Source organism: Netta rufina, assembly GCF_964035555.1.
Source record: "Netta rufina genome assembly, chromosome: 9".
Taxonomy (NCBI): domain Eukaryota; kingdom Metazoa; phylum Chordata; class Aves; order Anseriformes; family Anatidae; genus Netta; species Netta rufina.
Window position 1 is genome coordinate 20,573,602 of NC_140132.1, and position 26,994 is coordinate 20,600,595.

The window sequence follows — 26,994 nt, forward strand, 5'->3', positions numbered from 1 at the left end:
CTACATCAAATATATATTTTTTTTTTAAAGGAAAGATTTCAAGCAATCAGGTGTTAAACTGCTATACTTAAGTATTGTCTCCTACATTATTTGCACTCATTATAAATATAAAGTGTGACTTTTTTTGTGTGTGTGTTCTTTCTGTTGTTTCCAACATGATCCTACTGAAACATACAGGACTTGGATAAAATAGGATTTAGTTAGGTACACCACTGCATATTCAATATTTCTTAAAGATCTTCAGAGAATACAGAATAATAAAGTTCAAACACTCAGAAGACATGCTGAAGCATCCATTATGAACTTTTAAATTAATGTACTTAATTATTAATTAATAGAAAACACCAAGATACTGCTGATATCGAAACCATTTTTGTTCCTAACAGCCATAATGTTTCTCAGATAACAAATTATTGCATACTAATACTTATACAGCTATTTTTGTGACCAAGAGCTGTATTTCACTTTTCATAAACAGTTTTTTCATAAACAGTTACTTCAGTGAATGGTTTACAGATAACAAACAGGGACAATGGCTAAATGGAAACAAAGCAAGATCAGGTGTTCACATATACATGTATTCCAATATGACCCAGCAATGCCAATTTCTAGAGCTGCTCCTTCCTAAAGCAAGGGATTCAAGATTACCTTGCACCAGCATAGCACCACTACCAGTTATCATATAAATGTTATTCCAGGTTGCATGCAGCTCATAAGGCAGAGGTGATTCCCTTTGCTTCACTACTTTAATTCATCATTTCGGAATAAAAGCAATTTACTAAAGAACAACTGACAATTTTCTGCATGCAATAAAGAAATCAGAAGTAAAAAACACAAGTTACATGGAGATTAACAAAAAATGTATTGCTCTTGCATTAGGAAATCATTAAATTATATAAAAGTATATTTGTATGCAAAATATATGTACTGGTAATGGCACTAGCTCTACAATGGCATTAGCTTTCTCTTCAAAGCAGCACTACTATTCATTAAGTAAATTTAGATTAAAGTAGCAGGTGCAGCAATAAAAAATTTGTTCTACAGAGAATACTCCTGTTGACAGCAGTACATGATTCCCTTTCAAGTAACTGAAGGACTTAGCCTACAATAAATAACAAGTAATGAACAATAAATAGCAAAATGTCGGTTTGTAATGACAGGCTAAAATGAGCCTGCCTTTGCCAATGTCTTCAAAAATGCTTCCTGGAAAAAGCTTTAAATACACAAAAGCAAGCTGTATAAGGAAGAGCACAGTTCAACTAACATAGTATCTACTCTGACAGAGACTAATGTAGACAGCAGTTCTGCTGTTAACAAGACCAAAGAAGTTTAGCTGGGTCTTAGAGATTACTATCCATACTTCTTGTAACACTGTAGGCTCCATGAAGTACTGACGGATGCATAGAGTCTGAAATATTTTATACCACTAGCAGTGAAAATATATGTATGGACAAAATAAGTCAACTATATACAAAACGTTGGTTAAATATTAGGTTAAAAACAGATGTATTGCAACACTGCAAACAGTGTTTATTGACAACAACTTAAGAATGAGTTCCCTCTGTCTTTCAGTGCAATTAAACTAAGTCTTACCAGGTAGTATGAAGATAGGAAACAGTACCTGATCCAAAGAGAGGACAGGTTCTGTATAATAGTAAAGAAAAAAATATAAGCAGAAGTAATGACAGCAGAAAAAGATGTGTGGACATGCATTGGCAAATTGAATTAATTCTCAAACACCCAGCTTCAAATCGTTTTCTGAAATGCTGTTACACCAGCTACACAAATGTGACAGGTTTCATCTCTATTCACTTGACCTAGCAGTAGTTTAGAAGTGGAAAAACACTGACTGAACTCTGACCCTAAAGTCAACTGAAAACTCCCACAAACTTTAAACACAAAAGCAGAGCAGAAAGCATAGAAAGATTTCATTCAATGGCCAAAGGTACGTGATTTCAGATACTTAATCAGAAAAGATCTCCCTTGTTATAATACAATTTTTTCCCTGGAAGCAAAAATGTAACCGTTTTAGACTATCAAAGGTATTTTGAATGGGTCAAAAGCCTACAAGATCAAATATGAACTATTTTATCAGTAATATTTTGAATTAGGAATTTCAGTGAGAATTTGCAAATATTTCAGACTTACTTTAAGAAATTCTTGCAGAACCCTCCTTTTTTATGCACATTCCTGTTTGAAATACAGAAGTGAAAGGAATACAGTTTTTTTGAAAAAAATCTCAAACACAACTAAAAAACCTGCTGAAAACTACAACTTTTAAATTTAAACTGTAAAAGCGTTTACATTTCACATACAAAGAGTTTTAAGGAATTAATTTCAAAAGATGTACTGAAGTACAGTTGAACTGATTATAAGAACTGTCTTCAGTAACAAATTTATGGATTAGTCATCTCAGGACTGTTATATACTTGAGATAAAACTACGTGCCATACTAGTAAAACATAGCTTTTACTATTTACTTTTATCTTGGATGATTAACTATGGGTAAGATAGTAGATGACTTAGGGACTTTTTTTTATGACATTATGTATCAATTGTTTGACAGAGGAAAACATACAATATAGACTACAAAAGGAATAAAAACATTTTTGTAGGAATTGTTCTGACCATGAGGGAGAGAGCTAGGCCAGAAGAAAACTAACATTACAGCAGTTTGTCTTCCTCTTGGAAAGGTGAGTTTTGAAGAGTTTATATAAAGCCTGAAGAGCCTCTGAAGCTCAGTTCAACCACCACAGAATTCTGCTGACAACATTTTGATTGTGCCTCTAAGACTTTTTCTGCTCTCTTGTCAGCCAGTTGTCAAATATCACTATTGATTCCATTTTTGACTGGTACAGATTATACCTGGCTTCAATATGTCCTTTTTGTCCATCTAACTGATTTAACCTCAGGAACATGCTCTGTTCATCTTGTCAATGGACAGAACATTTCAAAAACAATCCATCAATTGTACGTTTTAAAAAAATCTGCTAGTTAACATGTTTGCTCAGCCTAATGGCCAGTGAATGCAAAAGATGTCACCTTGTAAATCTACTGACGCAACCTAAATAGGAGATTGGGCATTTCTGTCATCCACCTGAGCAATCCTCAAGGCTACAGTTTGCTCAGTGAGAGGACTGAGGAAGAATTTGTTCTGAACACCACCGGGAACTCTGAGAAAATATATTGGGGTTTGCTTAGCCCTAGACCACCCACCATAATTTTACTCTTCAAACAATTCAGGCTGCAGCAGGAATGAAATACTTTCATCCCAGAGGACCTCATAAAGCTTTCTGTGGATGGGATTATTTTTAACAAGGAGTGTTCCCTTGAAGGATTTAACAAAACGTTTCTATCCTGCAGGGTGGAAATTGGAGCAGGTTTTCACCCTTCTGAACTGTCCTTCCCTCTGTTTTACTGGTATACTAAATTAATTAAAAGTTTATTTGGAGAGTGCTTTAGCTTCACTATCAAATTCAGGACACAACAATCAACACAAGAACACAGTGGAAAAAAAACATACTACAAAGGGGTCCATTAAGAAAACCAAGGCATCACAGATCATCACAAAATCAGGTCAAATAATGGACAGGTAGCAAATGGATTAAAGATTATCACTTTCATTGAGAGCTGCTATCTCCTAGTAATACCTTAACCCCAGTCTTCTCACAAAAAAAAAAAAAAAAAAAAAAAGTCACAGGAAAGAAATGGTTTTGAGAAATTGACAATTTTATGTCCTTTCCCATACCATTCCTGTTACCCTAATAATTACGTCATGCTGTAACTTTGGAGATGGCAGATGCTAAGGTCTAACTAATACCCACTTTAATAGCCTCTTTCCTTTTAACTTTTTTTTTTTTTTCTTGTAAACATCAAATATTTTAAAGCTTTTAAGATATGGGGCAGGGTGGTTTGCTATTATGTTCTAAAATTATTTTTGCACAAAAACACAAAAGGGACAAATCAATATATCAACTAGTGTATCAATTGTCTTCTTTTTCCAGTTTCATAATCTCTCTAAATCCACGCAGCAAATCCATGAGTGCAAAAGAGAAGTAGCATATTTCAATGGACAGAAACCAATGACTCCTTAAATCAGTGTCTGACTGACCTGTTGGGTGGGTAGAAAAAATCCCTCTCTCTGCACATCTCTCAGATGAACTCGTAAAAGAAAAATAGCAAAAATCTCTTTCTTCTATTCACAAATTCTGAAATTTCAATATTTGCTCTTTAAACATGTGACAGCCAATAACAAGGCACTTTTCTATTTTGACAGAAGAACGCTATTAACATGTCGATAATTGTTCAAAATTGCATTTATATATATTTATTTACTTCCAACATTTCCGAGATATATAAGCCGGGATCGGTGGCTTATCATCTATTTGCTACTGAGAGTATCAGTCAACCACTTAAAGTGTTTTTTTTTTTTTTTTTTTTTTTTTTTAAGGAAATGATAAATCATAAAAGTTTGATTCTTCATTGATATTTTTTAATATACTTGACATTCTAAATATTATGCTTATTTTGATTCTTGCTTGACATGCAAACCTGTACCCTGAAGAGTCCTTCAAGCAATCAGAATATTACAATAATCAGCAGTTCTGCTGACTTTCTAAAAATCAGTCTTCCATAATCATTATTTATTCATCTCTATAACTGCTTAGTATCACAATGCTTCCTTTTAGACATTGTTGATTAATGACAAACTGAAACACAACATGCAAAACCTCAAAGAATAATGAAATTATATCTGCATAAACAAAAAATAATAAAGTATGTTTCCGGTATCATCCAGTAAACAAACGCAAATGCAGCGATGAAGCTTTCAGAAACATTAATGACTAAGATGGCAAGACTTGGTTATTGGATAGATGAAATTGTTTCACTTTCCCATCTATTCCCATCTATATTGGAAAAATGTTTTCCAATTGCTTTTATTCTACAAAGTTGAAGAAGAAACCAAGACAAAGAAACGTTTTAAAAAGTTTTGTAGAAGTCATAAAAAACATGACCAAAACACAACAGACATTAAAATTCCAGAATGGGCTCTGCAGGAATCAGAGAGCTTTTGACTTAGAAATAAGTATAGATTTGTATGGCTAAAAATTACTTTATTAAGATTTATGTTACGATTTGTAAATCTCTTGCAGTATTTCTACATCTGCTTTAGGATTTGTGTCTCTATTATAGGATTTGCAATTCAACTTTTCATTTTACAAAGCCAATGAAGGATGTAACTAAATCCTATCTTAAAGCACTGATTTCTAAATCAGGGTTTCAGAGTTCAGAATTATTGGTCCATTGTATAAATCAAAGGATAAATCCAAACTCTCAAAACACAAATGCATTTCATCTCACAAGATGAAATAGCCATAAACTCAAAAAATAAAAATGAAGCTGTAACTTCTAGAAAATGTTGACCAGTTTAAGACTGTTCCTCCTGCTTAAGTGTTTTAAACATGCTTCTTTTCCATGCTTTGATGTTTCGTACTATTAAAAATAAATAAATTAGAAAGTTTTTGTAATTCCCAATAGTTATGAAACCTACTTAAAATCTATAAGGGTTTTCCTCTTATGCATTCTGTTTGGGGATTATTACACTTTTTAATTATATCGCAGTCAAGCTGCATTTCTAGGTTTGCAAAGAAAAGCTAAAAATAGTCTTAAGAAATTATCTATATAACCTTTATACAACTCTCCTTAGACCTGAATCACTTAATTTTAACTCAAGAAATACTCCACTCATACTATCTTCTCACAGCCTGCATTTCTCATTCTGGGGAAATTTTAAAACGTTACAGAAGATGCCAGGTGATGTAGCTGTTTTTTCAGTGGATTAGTAGCACATATCACTGCCCAGAGGAATATTTTGTCTCTTGCCAGCACAACTCAAAACCACATTTAATACAGCAATCCTGAGAAGAAGCAGAGGTAACTGACAAGGGAACAAGATCTTAAGCTTTACCTCACCCTTATTCTGTATTTACTGCTATGAAAAATGCAACAGATTTTACACAATGCAAAAATTACTACTGTCCAAGTTTTAAATGCTAAAGGCTTAACAACACGTGGTTCAGTTCTGTCAGAGTATGTGAAATATTGATGAAAGTCCCTCGCAGTCCTGCATTAAACTAGGGTTGGCAGAAATCGCAAAGTGGACAAGTTGAAAGACTGCTGATTCTGGAAATCAGGAAAAGAACCTAAGCACTTTAAAACATGAGCAGGCCAGCTGTTCTAAAATTAGTCTCCTTGTTATGAGCATTATACCAAATAGGAATAGATTGTCACCACGTGTCAGCTTTAGCTGACATCTGCTGTAAGAAAAAATTACCTCCCAAGTAGATAGCACAGGCATTTGTTCATTACATATTTTGTAAAGGGTGGTCCCTATAGCACACCATTATGAATAAATATGCAAATCATTTATATTAATATTCTAAAACATCTACGAGTTCAACGAGGTTTCAAATAACCCAAGAGGCTTCACTCTTTTTTCATGAACTCAATAGACCCACCTGTTAGCTATGTAAAATTAATATGTAGCAAGTATAGAAAGTTGCACACATTTTGTGCACATACTTGTCCTAATTGGAATTGAAACAGTTATGAAAGTTTCAAAGGTTTATTCAAATCATTCTTGTAGCTTCGTTTTGCACATGAAAAACATGTCAGATAACAAAAGCATCTGGCAACAAACTGACTATTCCTCATTCTGGCACTACCCATCAGACAGCAAATACTCTCTGGCACCCCAGCACACAGGACTACTCCAAAAGCTCTGAAGAAAGAAGTTCTGTAAGCTGTGACCGTCTCTTTCACTGACATGTCCCCGATGAGCTCCTTGTGTAACACATTTGTCACAGACTTCCTCCCACATTTATGAATTTTTCTTGTACAGCACAGCTGGTATCTGGCCATCTCTATCCCCAAACGTTTCTTTCAGTGCTGCTCCTTGCCCAAAATGAAGCTCCATGCTTTCGCAGAACAATCATCAGAGAATTTTAAATTGTTTTAGTAGGGGAGAGAACGGTTTTGCATCAAAACAGATGCAGTCTCTTACATAAAAGTCTTGCAACATTCTAATAGCAACAGTATATGAAGTAGAGGGGAAGCTCCTATTATCCATGGGACATCACCAGATGCAATGCCCCATTTGACTGCTCCAGATGCAATTTGTAAAGCTGCCATAGAAAGTATCATTCTACCATCATCTATCACTATTCTTCTATATCCAGCTGCAGAGACGAGGAAGATATTTAGCTTGTGATATTTAGAAACATAGCTGAGGGCAAAAACCACCTAAGAGAGCACTAGGTACAGTAGATGTAAATTCACCCATCAGGGTAAGCCCTGATGGGCTGGGACCACCAAGTGATGAAGGAGTCACATCATTGTGAGGCAATGGGAAGAAGTCCACGAGGAGCTGAACAAAGCAAGTATTAGCCTCACGTTAATCCCTGGGAAGGTGATGGAGCAAATAATCATAGAAACCATTTCCAAACACATGAAGGACAAGAAGGTGATTGGGAGTGGTATGAATGGAGTTGCAAAGAGGAGATTATGTCTGACCAACCTGATAGCCGTCTACAATAAGGCCAGCAAGTTTGAAAAAACACAAAACTTGGAGGAGTAGCTGATGGACCAGATGGCTGTGCTACCATTCAGAGGGGCCTCAATAACACGGAGAAACAAGTGGCCAGAAACTCAAGAAATTCAACAAAGAGAAATGCAAAGTCCTGCATGGAAGAGGAATAAGCCCATGCAGCAGTACATGCTGGGGACTGACTGGCTGGAAAGCAGCTTGGCAAAGGGACCATTTCTCAGTCCCCCTGGGTAGACCATTTTTCCCCCTCTCAGCACAAGTCTGAAAAACCTGTGAAAACGTGCAAGCCGAATGTTTCTGAAAATTGGCCCAAACCAAGTTGTGATGAGTTACTTTTGTCTCTTACCACTCTGCAGAACAATACTGTACAATATGAATAGTGCACGTTCACGAAATGAAGAAGAATTTTCCACATCTCCATTTCACAATGATTAGTTTTTCTTCAGGGGGAGTTTCTACCTGTCTCAAAGTAGGAAGAGGTACTATTATCTTTTTAATGCAGATGCTGAATATGGTTAGCAGTGGGCTGGAACTGAGATCATGTTGAATTAAAGATGGTTTGGTTTATTCTGGCTTGCAGTATTCAAACTCCACTAGCAAAATTTCAATTATAAAACTAATTGCATCTTCAATTGCTTAAACAATCAGCCAGCTGACTTTACAGTGCTCTTGATACTGTGCAGGTGCACTTGCAGGTGTTAACATTGCAATATGTAAGAGCTACTTTGTAATATCTCAACTTGTGCACAGGAGTGCTAGGCAGATAAAATACCATTATGTTACATACAAACATTAGTATATGTTAATAAAGTTAACTAAACTTTATTAGCAAATGTTGTTCCCTTATCTGTACATATATAGCTACTATTAACTAACCTTTATTAGTAAATGTAATTCCTTTATCTGTACATATATATCTACTATCTGTGGTATCTTCCTAAGAGGGCTATTAAACTGCTTTATGGCTGCTCTAGTTCTGACATTTTTCTCTTTAGCTTCTACATGCTCAAAATTATTTCTTGAATCTGATGACAAACGGCATTTTATTTTGAAACAGTTGTATTTCTGGCAATTACAGCAGCATTAATAAATAGTAGCACCTACCACAAATGCCTGCCATATACTCTGAGATATTATCTTCAAAATACTTGAGTAAAACACAGTCATCCCCAAATTCCATGTTTTTATTTGCTTTGTGCATATACATTAGGAAAAAAGGCATAAGTAACAATGAATTGGACCCATTATATTCAAAATGTTCTTGTTAAAACAAAAATAAATTGATTTGGATAAATTAAAAAAATAATAATAATATTGGACCTAACAGAAAACAATGCAGAAATTATTTTTCAGGTTAATGAGTAAAATAAATAATTAAAGACATAGAAAAAAGCACTGATCTACATTCAACCAAAACTGAAATGTCAGCATTTTTAGCATTGAAGAAAATCACACATACATTTTGGTTCATTCTGCAACACTTGCATTTCACACAAAATAAAAATGCTATCACTGAAACCTTTTCTCTCTTCCCTATACTTCATCAACTTTTAAACTTACTAGAAGGTAAAAGTTTTTTGGTTTTGTTTTTTTAAACTTTTCCATTTTGAAAGAATGGCTTTTAAAATCCCCCTTTCTGAATACAAAACTAAATAATAAATTCAGCTTGAATTCAGAAATACATTCTGCCTCCCAAAGTTTCTTTTAAGTGAATTTAATTCTTCATGGACAAATTACAAGCCAGTTTTAAATCTAACCTTCCTGAACAGTCATATTGAGAGAGACGTCTTTAAATATTGACAAGTATCATTTTTCAGAATATACAATACCATCATCTGAAACGTGACAATAGCAATAACAAGACTCAACTGTTAGTAAAAGGGAAAAATAGGCCTAGGACACTGAGGTAGATTTACTATTGCCAGGCTTAAGTTTCATACATAGACATCTTGGAGAAAGTAAGAATGAGCTGAAGCCTGTGTTATATTTCTGTAACTTTTCTCTCTCCAGTTCCCCTGCTGCAGAACTGAAGTTCTGGAGCCTGCAAAAAGAAGGCCCTTTCTGGACCCTAAAACACCAGCAACACCACTGCTGCTTCCTTGCCATGGGGAAGTATCAATCTGAACTTGAGATCAGTCTAAGCAACTGTTTTGATTGCAGTGCACAGGTTAGCAATAGGTTAGGCTAGTTGGCAAACAAACAAACAAACAAAAAAGGTGTATTTTTTGCTTTCTATTTATTTTTTTATATATAAATTCAGATTTCTTGTGTGTATATTGATAACATTTCCTGCCCATCTGCTACCCACTGCTGGATGAAAGAATGTGTAGCAACCTAACTTCACGCAGGTTCTGAAAGCAAACTGTCCCTACCCAAAATGCAATGAAGCCACTGGAAAAGGCTGTGAAACAGCATTAGGGGAAAGCACAGTAATGCGCAGAGAGGGGAGTTAAGTAGCAAATGAGTGGCTACAGAACAAGTGGTCCATAAAATTGGCCTCTAGCTGACAGTCAGTTCAGAGCTAAGCTGGTTCTTAAAATATAACATTATATACTGCTACATGAGCAAATACACACACACACTATTCCCCCTTAGATGCTACAAAACCAGCCCTCATCCCAGATTCCCTACCCATGGAAAGACAACTGATCTCAACTAGATTCTGCAGACACACGTGGTTTTCTCGTAGTAGACTCCAATCCACCAGGGTAGACTTACTGCTACACAGCGCTGTCGGCTGTTTCGCAAGCTTATAATAAAAGTAATAGCTTGCTTGCACAAAATTATGTTGAGCTGAAATATGATGTGCTAGCTGTCAGTCAAGATATGAAAGGATTATTTTTAATCATGATTGCACAAGAGATTTAAATATGCTAATCTCCTTTTTGAGTTGTGGAGCTTCAAAAATTTAATCTGGACACCATTTAAAATGCTATTTTTGTTGGATGAGCGACAAAGTGGCTTTGCTAGAAAACATTCTGTAGGGACTTAAGGCTGTTTGGTAGCTTGAAACTGTCTGAAATGTCAAAAATACTGTGGAGCCTTCTCCAATTTAAGTGTAAAAACAGCCCCACAATCCTGATGATAGTCTGGATGGAAAACTGGATGTATGTATTCTGATAGAAGAGGCGTCAGTCTTTAGGCTGTATGTTTTCCTTGTAACTAATTCTGCATTAAAGAAACTGTTGAGTTGTTTGTTTGTTTGTTTTTAAGCAATTTGGTGTTTTCCACTTGCACATTCCACTACTTAAATTCACTGAAAAAAAATAATTCTGTTTGAAATTGAGACAAGTTATTACCATATGGCTCAGCATTTGCAAGAGTCTGAAGATGCAAATATTACCAGCAAGCTACTGCAGCCATTGGCAGTCATTTCTCCCCATTCCTACTAATACTTGAATTGATAAGATCACTGCATTTTCAAAATATTTTTCCTCTTCCAATCTAAAATTGCAGGCTGCTTCAATAAAAGATAAAATTATATCAGGTTTTTACAATACGCAAGTCCACACATTCAAACCTAGGAGCCTAAAACATCTTGATGACCAACTAATTTTCTGAGTTTTTAAGTACATGAAGCCTAATTTGAAAGCTAGGGAGAAAACAACAACACCCACCAAAATTCAGACCACATAATTTGGTACTTAAACACAAATTTAGTTGTTTTATTTTATCCTTCCAAATCTCAAGAGGCAGGTTGTGGATTTGAATACCTTTTGAATACTTAGTCTTGGAGATATGGAAAATCTGCTGAAATTGTTGCTTACTATGCTCACTATTCAAGACTCAGCATTTCCTAACTATTTACCTCAATATTGCACCACCACGGATTTTTTTTTTCATGCAGAAAATAACACAGTGTATCTGATAGAGCAGTGGAGTTGGTAATCATAAAGCGTAGGGGGATGATGACAACCAGCAAAAATATGTCACAAAATGATCAAGAATATGCATCAACACACATAAACATACATCCCTTAATTTAAACAGGGGGCTGCAAATTTTTCTTTCTCCCCAACTGCTTCTCCCCAGCTTCAGTCTAGTCTAGAACAAACCCAGAGTCCTTAATCCTCTGAATACAGACTGCCATTTTGTACCCTTAGCTTCACACGTCATTCATCTGATGTCGCTAGCAGAAAGTAAACACAAATTTTGGAGAAAAGAAGAAAAGACTTCCAAGGCCATTTCTGTTTCTACATTACTGAAGTAAAGTTAAAAATAAAGGTTAGTGTGAGAACTATTCAGACTCTCTTTAAGCACAAGATCCGTCGAGGCCCAACAGCATTCAGAAGTACAGGACCAAAAATCCACTGACTCCTTGTCCCCTCCTCTGAAGTCAAACCCTTTCGGCAATGTTTGAGTAATGCTGGTGTCAGTTTCCCTGCCTGAATGTGAGGTTCACTATTCACAGCTTTAGCAATATATATATATATATATATATATTTTAACCCAATCTATTATTGCTCACAAAACTAGCTGCTCATGGTGACCTGAAGCATAGAATACTACCAAAAGACAATTTTTAAAAATACCACTTTGCCTTTCTGTTATAACCTCTGCTTAGCAATTCTCTAAAACAACATCACACTTGAAACACCAGATGATAGCAGAAGATTATATTTCAGAGATGTTAGATTTCAACATTTTTAAGGTCACAGCATTTACTATGATGCTGTCTGAATTTTACCTGATATAATTTCTATTCCACAATGGCACGGATACAGATCCTATTATGAGTTACCTTACCTCAGGGACAAAGCTTATTGCAATGACACCTTTCTGTTTATATACATTCTATGCATAGTTTTGTTTATCAAGCTATTTTCTGTGTGGAAACTTGTTTGATTTAAAACAGCTCTAAAATACAGAAAGGAAGAAACATAATGCATCTCTGCTATACAAAGGTAGGTGAAAGCAAGTGCAACATTCAGGAAGTCAAAATGGGGAAAAAAACAACAAAACAGTAAGTGGGAAAAGTCACGCAAGCTTAACACCATTCTAAACTTTGTTTTCAGGATACTTTTTGCCACGTGAGTCTCTTATCACCCTCTCAAGCTTCTTAATCGCATATCCTTAATTCCTTGAGTCTCAACCACTGGATCAGTTTCATTTCAAAAGCAGCAAAACAGAAGAAAGATCTCTAGCAAGGGCAGATCCAAGTCTTGAGAAATCAGAATCAGGAAGAGAAAATTATGCTAACCTATGTTCATGGGATTATTTTAGGTTTGATATGACATAGGATGAGGAGAGTCTTAAGAGCAGAAAAATCAAATTATCAAATAAGGTGACAAAATCTAGTAAGTGCATTTGACTTTCTTTTCACATCAGTACTGTTTTCTATTTATTAAACAGAGATCAAAAATCATTCCACTCATAAGATAGTAGGATTACAAACCCACCCTCAAGCTATTTCTGTATCTTCTAAAATAATTCGTATTGAGAAGCACAGCATTTTATCTTCACGAAACAGATTTCAGCTAAATCATGACAGCTCTAAAGTCCTCTCTGAATTATAACATAAACCCCATTTTATAACATAAACCCCATCTTTTCAACTTTGAGAAGATATCTCAAAGCTTTATCATTTCCCAAAGTTTTTTTTGTTTTGTTTTGTTTTTTAGGAATATGTCTTAAGTACTCCAATATTCTGAAGCCACAGAGAAATTTGGTTTCAGACTAAAAGAATTTGAGAATCAGAAGGCAGCACCATGGAAATACACGTCTCATGCATTTTATTCACCTAATACAAACTGTTTATTTACTAACATTATTTAGAAAACCAATGATTATCACAAAGATTATCTCAACCACTACCTTGGGATTGCTATATCACTAGGCACTTCTAGTAAAAGGGAGAATGGTGTTAGAGCAGTCCCCAAGATTGTAATAGTAACAGTTATTTTGGCAATGTGTGAAGTGCAGATGGTACCAAAGACGTGCCAATAACTTAAGCAGGAGCTTCCAATAAAATCTCTTGCAGTGCATGTTACAGTCTGTGAATCAAAGTGATACGGGTAACCCTGGGTATCTGGCACTTTTACATTACATGTTGTCTGTTTAACTACCTTATATGCAATCACATCCCTCAGGCAAAAGTCTGTGCTCCACGCTTCCTTGTATTAGTCCCAGGCATAAGTTACCTCTAACCAAATTTATTCAGTATCCCCAGAGAAGAAAACCACCATCAAAACCACAGAAATTACTTCCATCTGATCTACCTTCCAGTGACAGCAGTAAAAAAAGTTTCCCCAAGTGTTCCTTAGAGTCCTTTCCAGCACATCATTGCATTCAATGACCAAAACATAAATGATTTAGGAACATGACAGCCTACTCCTGCTTATGAATGGTGATCAGAGATTTAAAATCACAGATAAGACATGCTAACAATTCAAGTGAAAACTGTTAATGCATTTATAAAGATCTCACCATTTTCCATATAATCAAGCCTCTTTTTCTCAAACTAGAGACTGGAATTCATGCAGTCAATGAGATCATTTACTGACAACAAACCAATGCATAATGTTTAGACACCGAAGTGGCATCTTCATGTTGGTGTATATGTTTTAATTAGCTTTTACTTTTCATGTAGGGTAAATAAAACATTAAGGAGTCAGCCAGACAGATAAACAACAAACTGTTTTTCAAATAGCTCCATGAAATGAGCAAGAATAAAGCTTGAAGAGTGTTATATTTACCTCTGTAGCTCCCAGGGCACTTTTAAGAACACTGGGTCAGGTACACTGAGACACTGAGAAAATGTGCAATTTCTTTCCCACTGAGCTGTCAAGGCATTCATGCTGTGAATAGCTAACACCCTTCTTTGACAACCAGGCAAATATTTCTATTTTCTGCCATTCTAGTCATGAAGTATCTCAGCATTGCCTCAGTTGATTTAGTGCCAATTCAAGTCAGACTTCAGATGTCTGAGCTAGTAACTGGACCAAATATTCTTGATGAAGCCTTGTCACAAACTCAGACTGCCACTTAATACATTTCCAAATAGTTAGATAGTAAAAAAGGCTGTAAAGCTGAAAAGGCAGCAGACAGGCAGAACACACATCCACTAAACTGCTAGAATGGAGATTAAAGCAGAGCGTACAAGTCAAATAGGTGGCCTCTTTATTGTTAGTATTGCTTTAAGAAACAAAAACAAATCAAAAACAAACAAAAAAATCCACCATTAAACAGTTTAAAATAAAAGACTATATTAATTCTTAAAAAAACAGTTTATTTTCCATAATTCAAATGTACATTTATTTAGAGGAAAATAATTAACATAATTGATAACTGAGTCTCTCCAGGCAGAAGTGAGACAAGAATATAACTTCTCCAGGTGGTAATGGCACAAATATATTATAAACAATGCCCTTAAATCTTTTCAAATATACATTTTGTATTACATTGCTCTTACATGTATTGACCAGAAGTTTCCATTACCAATAACACGAAAGAGCAAGACAAAATGAAGGAAAGAATACTTCTTCCAGTGTTCTTTCCTAACAGGTCCAATGGAACCTGCTCAGAAACCACCACTATTACCATCAGTAATTCATAACTTTTTTCATGGGGGTAAGAATAAGCAGGCAGGAATAATGGCACACTGTGTAGAAACACATCTAGAGACAAAATAAATTACTTAGAGAACAGACTTTGCACCCAGACTTTGGAGTAAAGGACTTCTGAGATTGGATTCTACCATTTGAGCTGTGCTGCTCCCTTACTCTGGGTTTCCAGTTCCAGCAGGATTTGATCTAGTGTTTTAACTCCCATGCTTATGATCTGTGCAGAATTAAAATGTCCATTGATTGAATGTGCCTTATACAGTACTTACCAATACTGGCATAGCCAGGTGTTGATGGATCTCCTCCACTGTTCAAGGAAACCATAAAAGCTTTATCAGCAAGATCTGTAGTCTTTGGTAAATCACAAGGATCAACGTAAAGAAGAACGCCACCAAATCCTGCGTCTTCTAACAAAGAAAGCTGAGGGAAGAAAACAACATGGGTGGCTTTTAGGAAAAAATGTCAGAACACATTATTGTTTTAATTACTGTTGAGATAGTGGCTTTATCACGCATCAGGCTCTCACTGTAGATACTCTAGACAAATAGATTCAAGACAGGTCTATTTCCAAACTGCTTATGATATAAATAAATCAGCTACCCTTTGAAAAAAAAAAAAAAACACAACAAAAAACAAAATCAAAATCCAACAAGACTGAATCGTGGTCATCTTTCCCAGGTAATGCCGAAAGATAATTTCAAAGCCTAATAACACAAATAACTCCTACTTATAAATGACGTGCAGCATGTTGAGGAAACACAGCAGTAACAATTGCATTTGAGATTTGCCACTGATTTACACCTTTACCTCTTTTATGGTGATACTGTCAGACAAGGTTGGTGTACTGGAGTTTAAATTCAGGTGAGATATTGGCCAGGACTAGGCTAGATACACAAAGAGATGTGAGCGGAGCCATCTTTCTCCCTAATCCTTGGACATTTGCTTAGACCTACAACCCTGATACGTGATATAAACTTGAAAATGTCTTGGTGTTCAAACTAATCTCTTTAACACATCTTAAATAGCTCTTCCACATTTTCCAAACTACTGTTCCAAACTACTAGAAGTATGACATTCCTGGTTAGTTTACTTCTTCAAGGACATTGACATCACTCTCGCATAGGATTTCTGGACACAGTATCTCTCCAATAAAACAAGAAAACACAAGGAGTTTACAGGCCATTAAAAAAAATGAAATAGCCTAGCTTACCCAAATCTTGGAGTCTGCCTCCTGTCAGACAGAGCTTTTATTCTGTTTCATTAGAACATCACAGCTTGAGTTGGTAATGGTAATTAGCCTTTCCGAAAATCTATAGATCTGGTGCAGCAAATCGGGCAAACTTTGCCAAAGTCAAGGACAAAAGCATCCAAGCACCAAAGCTGGAAGCAGCCTATAGATCAATTTTGACTGAAAACAACTCAGGCTTTCCCTTTCGTAGGGAACTGAAAAATAAAAGGATTTTATTCTGAATCAGATGAAATTGAAATGTAATGTGGCAAATATCCCCATGATACAAAAGGAATGTTCTGTGTAATGCTCTGCATATTTGGAATTGACTGAAGACTACAACAATGGCACAGAACTACATTAATTCCTCAGACAGAGGTAATGCTGGCTTTTAAGGATTATCTTACTATTCACTATGCTCTACTGATGACTTTCCAAACAGCTACTATGAAGTCTGCGGAATGACTGCATGTGCTTCCGAACTACACAGCTCAGATTCTGAAGGAACCTGATATCTTGTTATTACACCTCAATTTCCCAAATCAATTGCCTTATACTTCTTTTTTTTTTTTTTTTTTTTTTTTTTCCATCCTGAATATATATATTCAATTTATCTCCCAGCTATAGATTTTAAGGAAGGTTTATGCATAGTTATTTTTGGCTTTACAAGTATGCAAATTACAAGAATATATAGCATTTGGTTTAAGCCTCAAAAACATTTCATGTTGAGTTCTGCTTTTCTTGAAAGTTGAGACAAAACATGCATAGAAGTTGCAGCCTGCTTTTTTTCATCTCTAAGGAAACATATCTAATACTGCCATTAGCCTACACTATAAGCCTGAATTTGGATAAACACAGGAGTGAACTGGTGAATCTTGTGTAATGCTATGTATTTTTTTTGAAGTCAACAATCCCTAGACGATAAGGGATAGTCACTTTGAGAACCCTGTTGAGATGAATACAAGCGTGCAAAAAGAGAATGTAATTAGCAGAGATTTTTTAAAAGGTTAAAATGTATTAAAGGCTTTACAATTTTCCAAAATGGTAGGTCAGTTTATTGTATCATGCTGTTCCCACATCATGTTCAGATATTCAGCAAGAATTTGATAGCACAGTAAAAAGGGTAGGGACACAACAAGAAGAGGAAGATGCATTGTAGCTAAGTGATACAACGGTCAGGATTGAAAATATCAATTGCTTTTTCCTTTCAAGCATCCATTTTATTCATCTGTAGTCTTACTTGATAGCACAGAGAATAGAAAAAAAAAAGTATGCAGTTAAAGATATATATATATATTTTGAACTTTGTAGTTAATAAAAATCACTGTTGAATTCCTGTTTCACTCAGAGAAGGCAACTACAGTTATTCACAAAATGCAGCAACCAATGTTGCCATGGCTACAATCTCTACTGAGAAGTTGTGTTGTACATGTGAGATGATAAAACAGCTTTCAGATTTCAGCTATAATTACTGCTTTTTAACTTTCCAACAGTGACACCACAGCTATGCCAACAAGAAACACTTACGGTTCTTTCCATTTTCATCTTAAATAAATCAACACTGTAATAGCCATAAGGTGTCCTAACACAAAACATTTCAGGAAGGTGCTGTGTTCTTCACATGGCTAAAGATTGTAGATGAAATCTTTCAGGTAAACTGTTACACAACTACTCAACGCAAAGGGTTATTTTAGATTGTAGAAGGAACTAACAGCAGAATTTGCCCCTGATGATGTTGGTTGTATGCCTCCTCTCTCTCCAAAGCCACAAACGTCTCAGAATAAAATGGAAACATCAGAACACTTGAAGATAAATCAGATGCTGGTGCCCATGGATAACTCCTTTGTTGTCTATGGCTGCTTACATCCTCCTTTTTATACAAGGCTTTAGAGTCACATTAAAAAAGTAACTATTTCAATCCAGTGTATTAAAATGCCCCATAAATGTTCTGGACTCAGTTTAATCTAGTATGAAATGCTGCTTTATCAAAGGCTCTGCCTTGTTACTGGGGATGGTGATCAGCCTTGTAAACTATACACCTGGTAAGGCATCCTTAAATCACTTTTTAAAGATGATGTGTTTGAGGCAGTGAAAAGACATTTATTTTAAGTAGTGGCTAGTGATTTTGGAAGTCTTTCTTTTACCTAAGATGGTTACTGATGATTATGAATAAACAAGAGAAAAAAAAAGATGATAATGTATGTAACTGGATTATACCAACCAACCAATTACGTGTTAAAATAGCTCATTATTAGCAATTCTTCCCATAATAATAGTGTCAAATAAGGCCAAACTATGCAAGAACCTTCCTGTGCAGCTGTCCATTGACATACGTAGACATCTACAGTATCAGCACTGTGTTTTGTCTTCCTCTGTTTTTTGGTGAAAGTTCTCTTTCCCATCCTTATCCCTCCCCTGAAGTTGCAATGGATGCGCTTTACAGGGTATAGCATCAGTCCCATTACTCATAAATACTTCCCTGTATGTCTTTAGTTTGCTTTCTATGCTTGCCTGTTTGTGAGTCTTGAACCACAGTAATGACTGAACAACTGATCAGTTGGCACAGAAGACTTGTTTCACCTGAGGAGCTATCTCAGTATATGCCCGCAAATTCACAGAAAATGGGATACTGAGTAGAGAAGAGGCAGATCCTGCTAACGCACCACGCTAAGAAGGTGTCAATAGAAGTTGGCATTCACTCCTTAAAGGAACAGGGAAAGACATATGAAATCACAAGAAGAGTGACTGATGGAAAAGACTACAGAAACTTGGACCACAAAGTAGACACCATAAAATCCAACCGTGACAAACAAAGCTGTGAAAATCCTGTTCACCAACCCATGGAACACCCTGGTCTTTCCTCAAAGGACACGTTATGTAAGGTAACGCAGCTGAGTACCAGCCATACTGCCTTACGATGCCATATAAAAACTGGCTTTGGCATCACAGACAATTCTACCCTTATTCAAAGGATGCGGTACTACCGCTATATCTGGAAAAGCTAATTTAAAATACAGCATCTTTCAAGTGCACTTCACAGTTTGTATATACACTGATGAGAGTTTTTCAGCATGTGATAAAGCAAACTGGTGCTGGAAAAACATGGAATAGATCTCTTCATTTTGCTATAGGTTCCCTTCTGTTACTTTTTACTTCTCCTCAATACTATGTTCAAGTTGAATCCACTGACATTTTCTTATTAGATTTAATTCTGCTTTCAGCTGTATTACACAAGCCTACAGGCTTTCAGTCATTACATAATGCTTAAAAAGTATCAGTAAATAGAACAGTATAGATCTGTTCCATACAGGTAAGATTCCTCTTGATCTAGTTTTCACATATTTCCATACACACTATACAACCATGTTTCAGCATAAGAGAGAAAATAACAGAAATAGGAAAAACAACATATATGAACCTGTGATGTATTACAGAAGAGAAAGTTTTCTACCAGAAGAGAAATTTGCATGAAGATTATCAATCAGGAAATGATAAATATGTGAAACATGGGAGGCAAAACATTCTGAGGAATTCTAAAAAAAAAAAAAAAAAAAAAAAAAAAACACCAAAAAACGTCAAAATTCAATCTATTACAAAATCCTGACTGATCAAAATATGTATCTTTTTAAATTTTAAAAGCATAGACCTTTATTTTAATTTAAAGTAAGCTCATCATTATGCACACATTTGGAGTATGGTGTTTATAGTTGGAATAGTACAATTGTATAATACTCAAATAACTCAGAGTTGTTTCCAAGAATCAATAGCTCCTTCAATAAGCACTGAGGAGAACATGTATCTTATAAAAAAGGAGGTTAGCATTTTGTGGCTTTAACCTTTTATAAGCATCCAGAAGAACCTCACACACGCTTCAATTTTTCCTGAAGTTGTTTAAACTACTCTCTGTTTAAAATCAAACTTGTTCATACATATTACCAGGAGCTGTATCTCCTATTGTAATTATATTTCAGTGCAATGATCAACATTAATTAGAGAAATAACTAACCAGTTTTTAACTAGTGCATTTTTCGATTCGTAGAGCAATGTGCAGAAGACATGGTTCATTAATCTGAGACACAGCTTTACTAGCTGGACAGGCTACAAGTTATTAATTATTCTTTTCTACTGAAGTTCCAATTAAAATCATGAGACTCTGAATGGAAATCCCATCTCATTTTACTAATTGGCAGTAAGTAAAATTACCAAGCAAGGGTAAAGGGCCATTTAAACTGTTGGAAGACCTCACTGACATAAAGTATTTCTATTTCTGAAGCAGATTGCTTGAGTAGAAAAATACGACTTCACGTACTGCAGATTTAATTAGATGCCACTGTCCTCTCAATTACCTACAATAATACAGGCTACTTGGAAGATACAATGGTACCACAATCAAAACTCTAGGAAAAAAAAAAAAAAAAAAAAAAAAAAAAAGATACACATCTACATTTTTATACAGCTCTTCCAACTTCCATATTTCTAACAAATAAGGTAACAAAGGTCCATTTTGGCTTCAGCTTAATTTTTGAATACTACTCCATGTTTAATCATGCTGCTACATTTTTCATCAGAGGTCCAGGAGCAATGGTGAAAATAATTTACAGGCAAAATACCATCCCATGAAGTTTTGGCTTTTGCTGATCCATTCTCAAGGCAGTGTATTAAGATAGTAAATGAGATGGAGGACATAACCAGTTTAATGGCTGACTCCAAGGGGATGATGAAATAAATGTATTTTTCCAGTTCAGCTCAAAACTATCCTGTTCTAAGGAATGGCGCTATTAGAGCACTCAAATTTCACACAGAAATCCATGTTCATACAATGTTGATGGACAAGATGCTATATAACCACAAAGCAAAAGAAAAAGGAAAGCAAATAAAAGCAAGACTGGCAATGAGTATTTGGAATCACAGTAGACATACAAAGAACAGCAGCTTCTCTGGTGCTACGATGGGAGCAACTCACACGAAGAGAAGGGATAAAGTGTTGAATAAAAACAGAGCTACTACAAACTGGCAGATCTGTGTGGATTGAGAGCTCCCAAGCATTGATATTACAATTCAGCTTGTCATCCACTAGCCCCTAAGACAGAAGTCAGAGTTGAAAAGCCTCTTGAGATTATTTTTCGCCACCATCTCCAAACCCAAAAGCAATTTGCTTTAATCCTGCAGTCCTTCCACAGCAATATTTTAACAATATGGTCTTAAATACGGTATTAAGTTTAAAATGAACTGAATGTTTTGTTGTCCCATACTTTTTCCTGTTTGCTGTCTGCTCATCTTCAATACAGTTTTATCAGAGAAAAGTAATTAGTTACACATCAGCTGTTTCTAAAAAAGAAATTTTTCACAATAGTGTAGTTGGACGATTAAACATAAGCCAGATATATTGCCAGTTCCCTGCACTAGATTTTAGGAACTTTTAATACAAATTGAGTGCATATTTTATTGCCAGATCTTGCTTACCACTGCTAAGAAATCCACAACATTCAGTCTAATTAAAAATGAAATTGAACTACAATTCCCTAGAAACAAGGGCCGATTGGACTCAATAAGCTTTACTTAATTTATTCCAGAAAGAAAATAATTGAATTGCTTACAGTCCAGAAAAAAAAATGCTTCATTATTTGATGAGCATATAACACCAAGGCTTTCCTATTGCTATTGCATTCCTACATCTTCACGAAATACTGCTCACTTTTAAATAAGCACGTAGAAAAACACTGTGTGTATAATAAGTATCATTAAATATTCAGTAAACATTAAAAATAAGAAACAGTCTGGATGAATGTCCAGATAAGTGACCTCCAAAAAGCCAATATCGTTTCCTTGTTCATACTGAAACTGTTGTTTCTGATGACATTTATAGTTATTTTAGGCTATGTTTAGACTCTATTACACAGAGAACAGAGCTGAAGATCTGTCATACAAAACACAATTACACAAGCATATAATTAAAATCTTGGTAAATCATTGAGAATATACTGATTAGACTCTAGGTTATTTTTCATGCGTTCTCCAGAACTTTTAATCCAAATCCACCCACCAATGCAACCACAGCCCTGAGACAACTGTGTGTAATTCCTTTTTTTGTTTGTTTGTTTGTCTGTTTTTTGTTCTGCTACCTCTAAAAGGATGCTGTAAAGTCAGCACATGTAATCTGTAAATACTATACCCCTGCACAGGGCACTTCGCTTATGGAAAGCCACGCTGACCAGTGTACACCACTGCCATGCACCTTGTCCAGGGCACGAATGGTAGAGGTTTTTCTATGTTAAGGAGGACATGATTTTCGTTTAGTGGCCATGCTCTTCACAGCAAACATTTCATGCACCTAGCCACTCCTGCAGGGATGCCTCAGGTCTCTGAAGGCTGTTTCTCCTCACCATTTTTGAATGTGGAAGCCAGGAGACACGGCATGTATGGAACAAAGCCTGACAACTTATGTGATGCTGGTTTTTAGCTTCAGCTTGGTTGCACGCTGCAGTACCAAGCTTCAGCTGGGGTCTCTTGCACTGGTACCACAGCGCTGTTGAGTGGGGCGTCAGAAAACGAGCTTGCTCAGCTTACAGTGTTTTCCTCCGTCCTACTGTCCTTCCAACCATTGCCATAATGACATACTAACTCCATACTGTTAAGTGGCAAGATTAGCCCACAATACCCGGGGCTTTATAAAGGGCTGATGAGCAGATGTCCCCTGTGCGTCAGCACAGAGGGCAGGAGCGAACTCCCAGCGCGTGTGGCAGCGGCTCAGAATTTAGCTCTTCAGATCCAAACTGAATGCAGAAGTTCAATTCAAGACTGAAGTTGTTGTGTTCATGAGCAGTAATAGTTTAACCTCAGTAAACAGTACCACAAAAAAAGTGCAAATAGGTGCACTTAAGGGATTTCTACTGTCTCTAATGTAAGGACTATTAAATATATTGTGTCAAATTAAAAAAAAATAAAAATAAAAAAATGCTTGTCCATTTAACTTTTACCTTCCATGCAAGAGGAATTTATATATTTAATTTTGGAGAATTTTCTGTCCTTCAAGGAATAGATACTTTGAGAACATATCTATTTTTGAACTTAAAATATTCTGTGATTTATCCAAACCCACAGCAACCTACAGAGCCTCAGTAATGCCACTGTGGTACAATACCCTCACACCAACTGGTGTTTCTTCAAGAACATCCACTATCCATTTGGAAAAGAGTGAGACTGTATCCTGCCTCGAGTGCATTGGCATCTGTCTCACAGAACCATCACATTAAAACTGATAACTGGACAGCACACAGGAAAATAGAAATCTTAAGAAAGCACAAATTATGATTTTGTTGTACTGAACTACGCACCAATACAAATTTGCAATTTTTGATTCTCTCAACAATCTTTGTCAATTTGTATAAGAGATGAAGCCCGTATCTGGGATATCCTTGGCGTGCCTCAAGTATATATTTTTCAGTACTCAAAGTTAGTAATGTTGAAATGCAAACAGCCCAAGTCATTCTCTGCTCAATCATCTCCAAGATAAAAGTAGGATTTAGACATAGCTAGCTCTGTGAGCATGGATGTTATGTTGAATCTATCAAGATATTAGCAGATGTTCTCACAACCCACATAACAATCAGTCGTAGATTTTTAATTAAGGCACATTTGCTGCCTTCAGTAATTGCATCTCAGGGCATCTGCTAGATTGTTAAAATACAACTGCCTTCATTAGACCTGTGCAAAAAAAAAAAAAAAAAAAAAAAAGTCTTCAATTATTTTATTATTCTCACAATTACTGTCCTGGGAGATTCTATGAAAAGCTACATTATTTCTTCAAAAGTGCAAAACATGTTCTCTGTTCATGGAGTGTATGTTCCGGGGCACTACACTGTATCAGGTTTTATGGATTAAAATGCCTTGAGCATAATGTAACAGTCTCCTTAGACATTGTATAAAACAATTGTTAGGTATTTTTAAATTTATTTTGGTTTAATTTTATGTCTCCAAGTGGAACATATAATGATACAAAGTATGCTATATGTAAGCCTCACGCATATATCTATATAATCTTGGAAAACTACAGATTATTAATTGGTTGGTGAATATTTTACTTTCATTCATAGAAGAGAGCAGTGTTTAACTACTTGGTTAGCATCCCTTTAAGTAAATCAATAAATGAAATGAACTTATTTTATCTTCCTTATTAGAAAAACAGTCACAAGCCAGGAACGATAAAAGACATGATCATAAAGAACGTGTCCCAGTGTATATTATTTTATCATAAATATAAAAAGTTATTTAAAAAGTTAGCAATAAAAGTTTCCTATAAATATCACAGTACTAACCTCCAATCCTAAACTCCCTTGGAAGTCCCCAAATCCAAAATTAGGCTAGTTTCCTTATTATTTTTTTTCCCCTCAGAGACTGACATTTTTGCAAATAGAAAATTTTCACATTTCACATGCAGGGGTTTTTGTTTGTTTTTTCTTCCGAGGTCCTTTCTTTCTCACTACTTTCCATTCAGCACATCAGTAAATCAGAGCTTGGGCTCCTCCTGTGACCAGCTAAATAGCCCATTTCACCAAAATGAAATAGTGGAAAGAGCTACATGAAGGAGGTCCAAGGTTGAAGTACTTGATGAGAACAAGGAAGGCAGTTGTATTACTTTGGCAATCACGAAGCACTACAAAGTCATTCATTCACCATCAGTTTAAAAACAAAACCCTCCAAAAACAACAAAAAAGCAGTAAGACTAGTATACAATTAGTTCCAGAACATCAATCCAAAATGATGCCCTTGCCTTGTCATAAAAAATGGAGTGAAAAATATAAAAAGGTAAAAAAAAAATCTGCCCAAGTTATTGTCATAAATATCTTTTTATGTGGTGATTAGGAAAGGAAGACCCCAATACCAAAACAAGGTCATTCAAAGGGTGGTTAAGAAAGATACATGAGCAACGCTATTGCTCCCTGTCATTCCTCTCCCCAGCTGGGTCACGGACAGCAGCCACAGTAAATTCATATGAGAGACTGACTAGGTCATTTTTGTCTTTCTCTGACAATTACTTGGGGAAGGTAAGGAAAGACTGAAAAAAAATGTCTTTCAGAACCTTCCATGTTAAAAGCAAATACAGTTCTCTGTAATAGACCCACTGAAAAGATTTAGCACCACTTACAGCTCCTAGAACTCCACCAAACTGACTTCTAAATAGCATAAACACGGAATACTGTACTAAGAAGAAGAATGAAAAAGAAATAGTGAAACCCATGATCAATCAATTGCTGTTACATCCCTGTTTTCTCTTGAGACAGAACTTTCAGTAAAAGCCTTTAAAGCATACATTACCTTCCAAAACCAGCAACAAAACAACAACAAGCCCCCAGACAAACAAAAGCTTAAGCACAACACAATGTTATGCTGCAAGGCCATGCAATGAATGAATGGTCTGACACAGAAATGAAGATGACATATTCCCAGGTGTTTAGCACAGCATAGGAATATATAGAAAAACAGGGAACGGTTCCAAGTTCAGACAAGCAATTTCTCATGCAGCATCTTTGCAAATGAGGCAAGGAGTGAAAACAGCATAAATAGAAATTTCTGTTCTCACCCATTAATTCCTTTTCTCTGGTGACAGATTGGCAGTGAGGAGTAATCTTTGCACTTACCATTGCTTGCAACTGTTCAAAAAGGTGAAAAGAAAGCCAATTCAGAGTTAAAAACAGCAACCTTACTTTTGCATCACTAATTAATGGAAAGTACAACTACATCTATTATATTTAGGATATAGTTACATTAATATTTTAACAGTTACATAATTTGGCTTAGGTCTGCATAAAACTGCATCAGCTTTACACCAATTTAACTTGCTAAATTTCAGTAAACTGACACTGACAGGAAACCAGAAGAATCAGGCTTTATAAACATGTGTTGTGAACCTTACACTCTCAGGAGATGGAAAATACTTGATATGTTATAATTCTTTTTGATAGTACATGCTAAAGGTGAATCCTAAAATAGACAAGAACGTAAAGAATGGCTAACTGTATGAGTAAAAAACTCTACTCAGAGAAACAAAATAATGATGTCCATGTTTCCAACAAGGGCCTATATGCCAACAGGAGATGCTGAACAGCTGAATAGTTCTGTTGCAAGTCTTAAAGATGATGATTTTCAAACTTTTTTTTTTTTTTTTTTGCCAGCACCTATTAAACTGCCCTTTCAAACAAGGCTTCGGTAGACAACATGAACAATGTTCACGTGACATTCCATGAAGAACACATTTAAATATTGTATGTTTCTTTTAAATGTTTAAATTTTGAAACATCTAATTTCAAGGAGGATACTTAACATGGTGCTCTCCCAGGAAGAGACCTTATTGCTCTCTACAACTGCTTGAAAGGAGGGTGTGGGGAGCTTGGGTTTGGCCTCTTCTCACAGGTAACTAGCGATAGGACTAGAGGGAATGGCCTCAACTTGCGCCAGGGGAGGTTCAGGTTGGAAATGAGGCGACATTTCTTCTCAGAAAGAGCAGCTAGGCACTGGGATGGGTTGCCCAGGGAGGTGGTGGAGTCACCATCCCTGAGGTGTTCAAAGAAAGGTTGGGCCTGGTGCTTGGGGACATGGTT

At 35.8% G+C, this 26,994-nt stretch overlaps 1 protein-coding gene across 1 annotated transcript in view; it reads right to left on the reverse strand.

Moving 5' to 3' along the window:
• The window catches only part of NAALADL2 (N-acetylated alpha-linked acidic dipeptidase like 2), a gene marked incomplete at both ends in the record, with an annotated part of 316,258 nt that overhangs the window by 123,468 nt on the left and 165,796 nt on the right, over nucleotides 1–26,994 (reverse strand). The window contains one exon of the mRNA XM_084291754.1: nucleotides 15,438–15,588. Within this exon, the coding sequence (XP_084147880.1) occupies nucleotides 15,438–15,588 (151 nt within the window). The remainder of the gene's footprint in view (nucleotides 1–15,437; nucleotides 15,589–26,994) is intronic.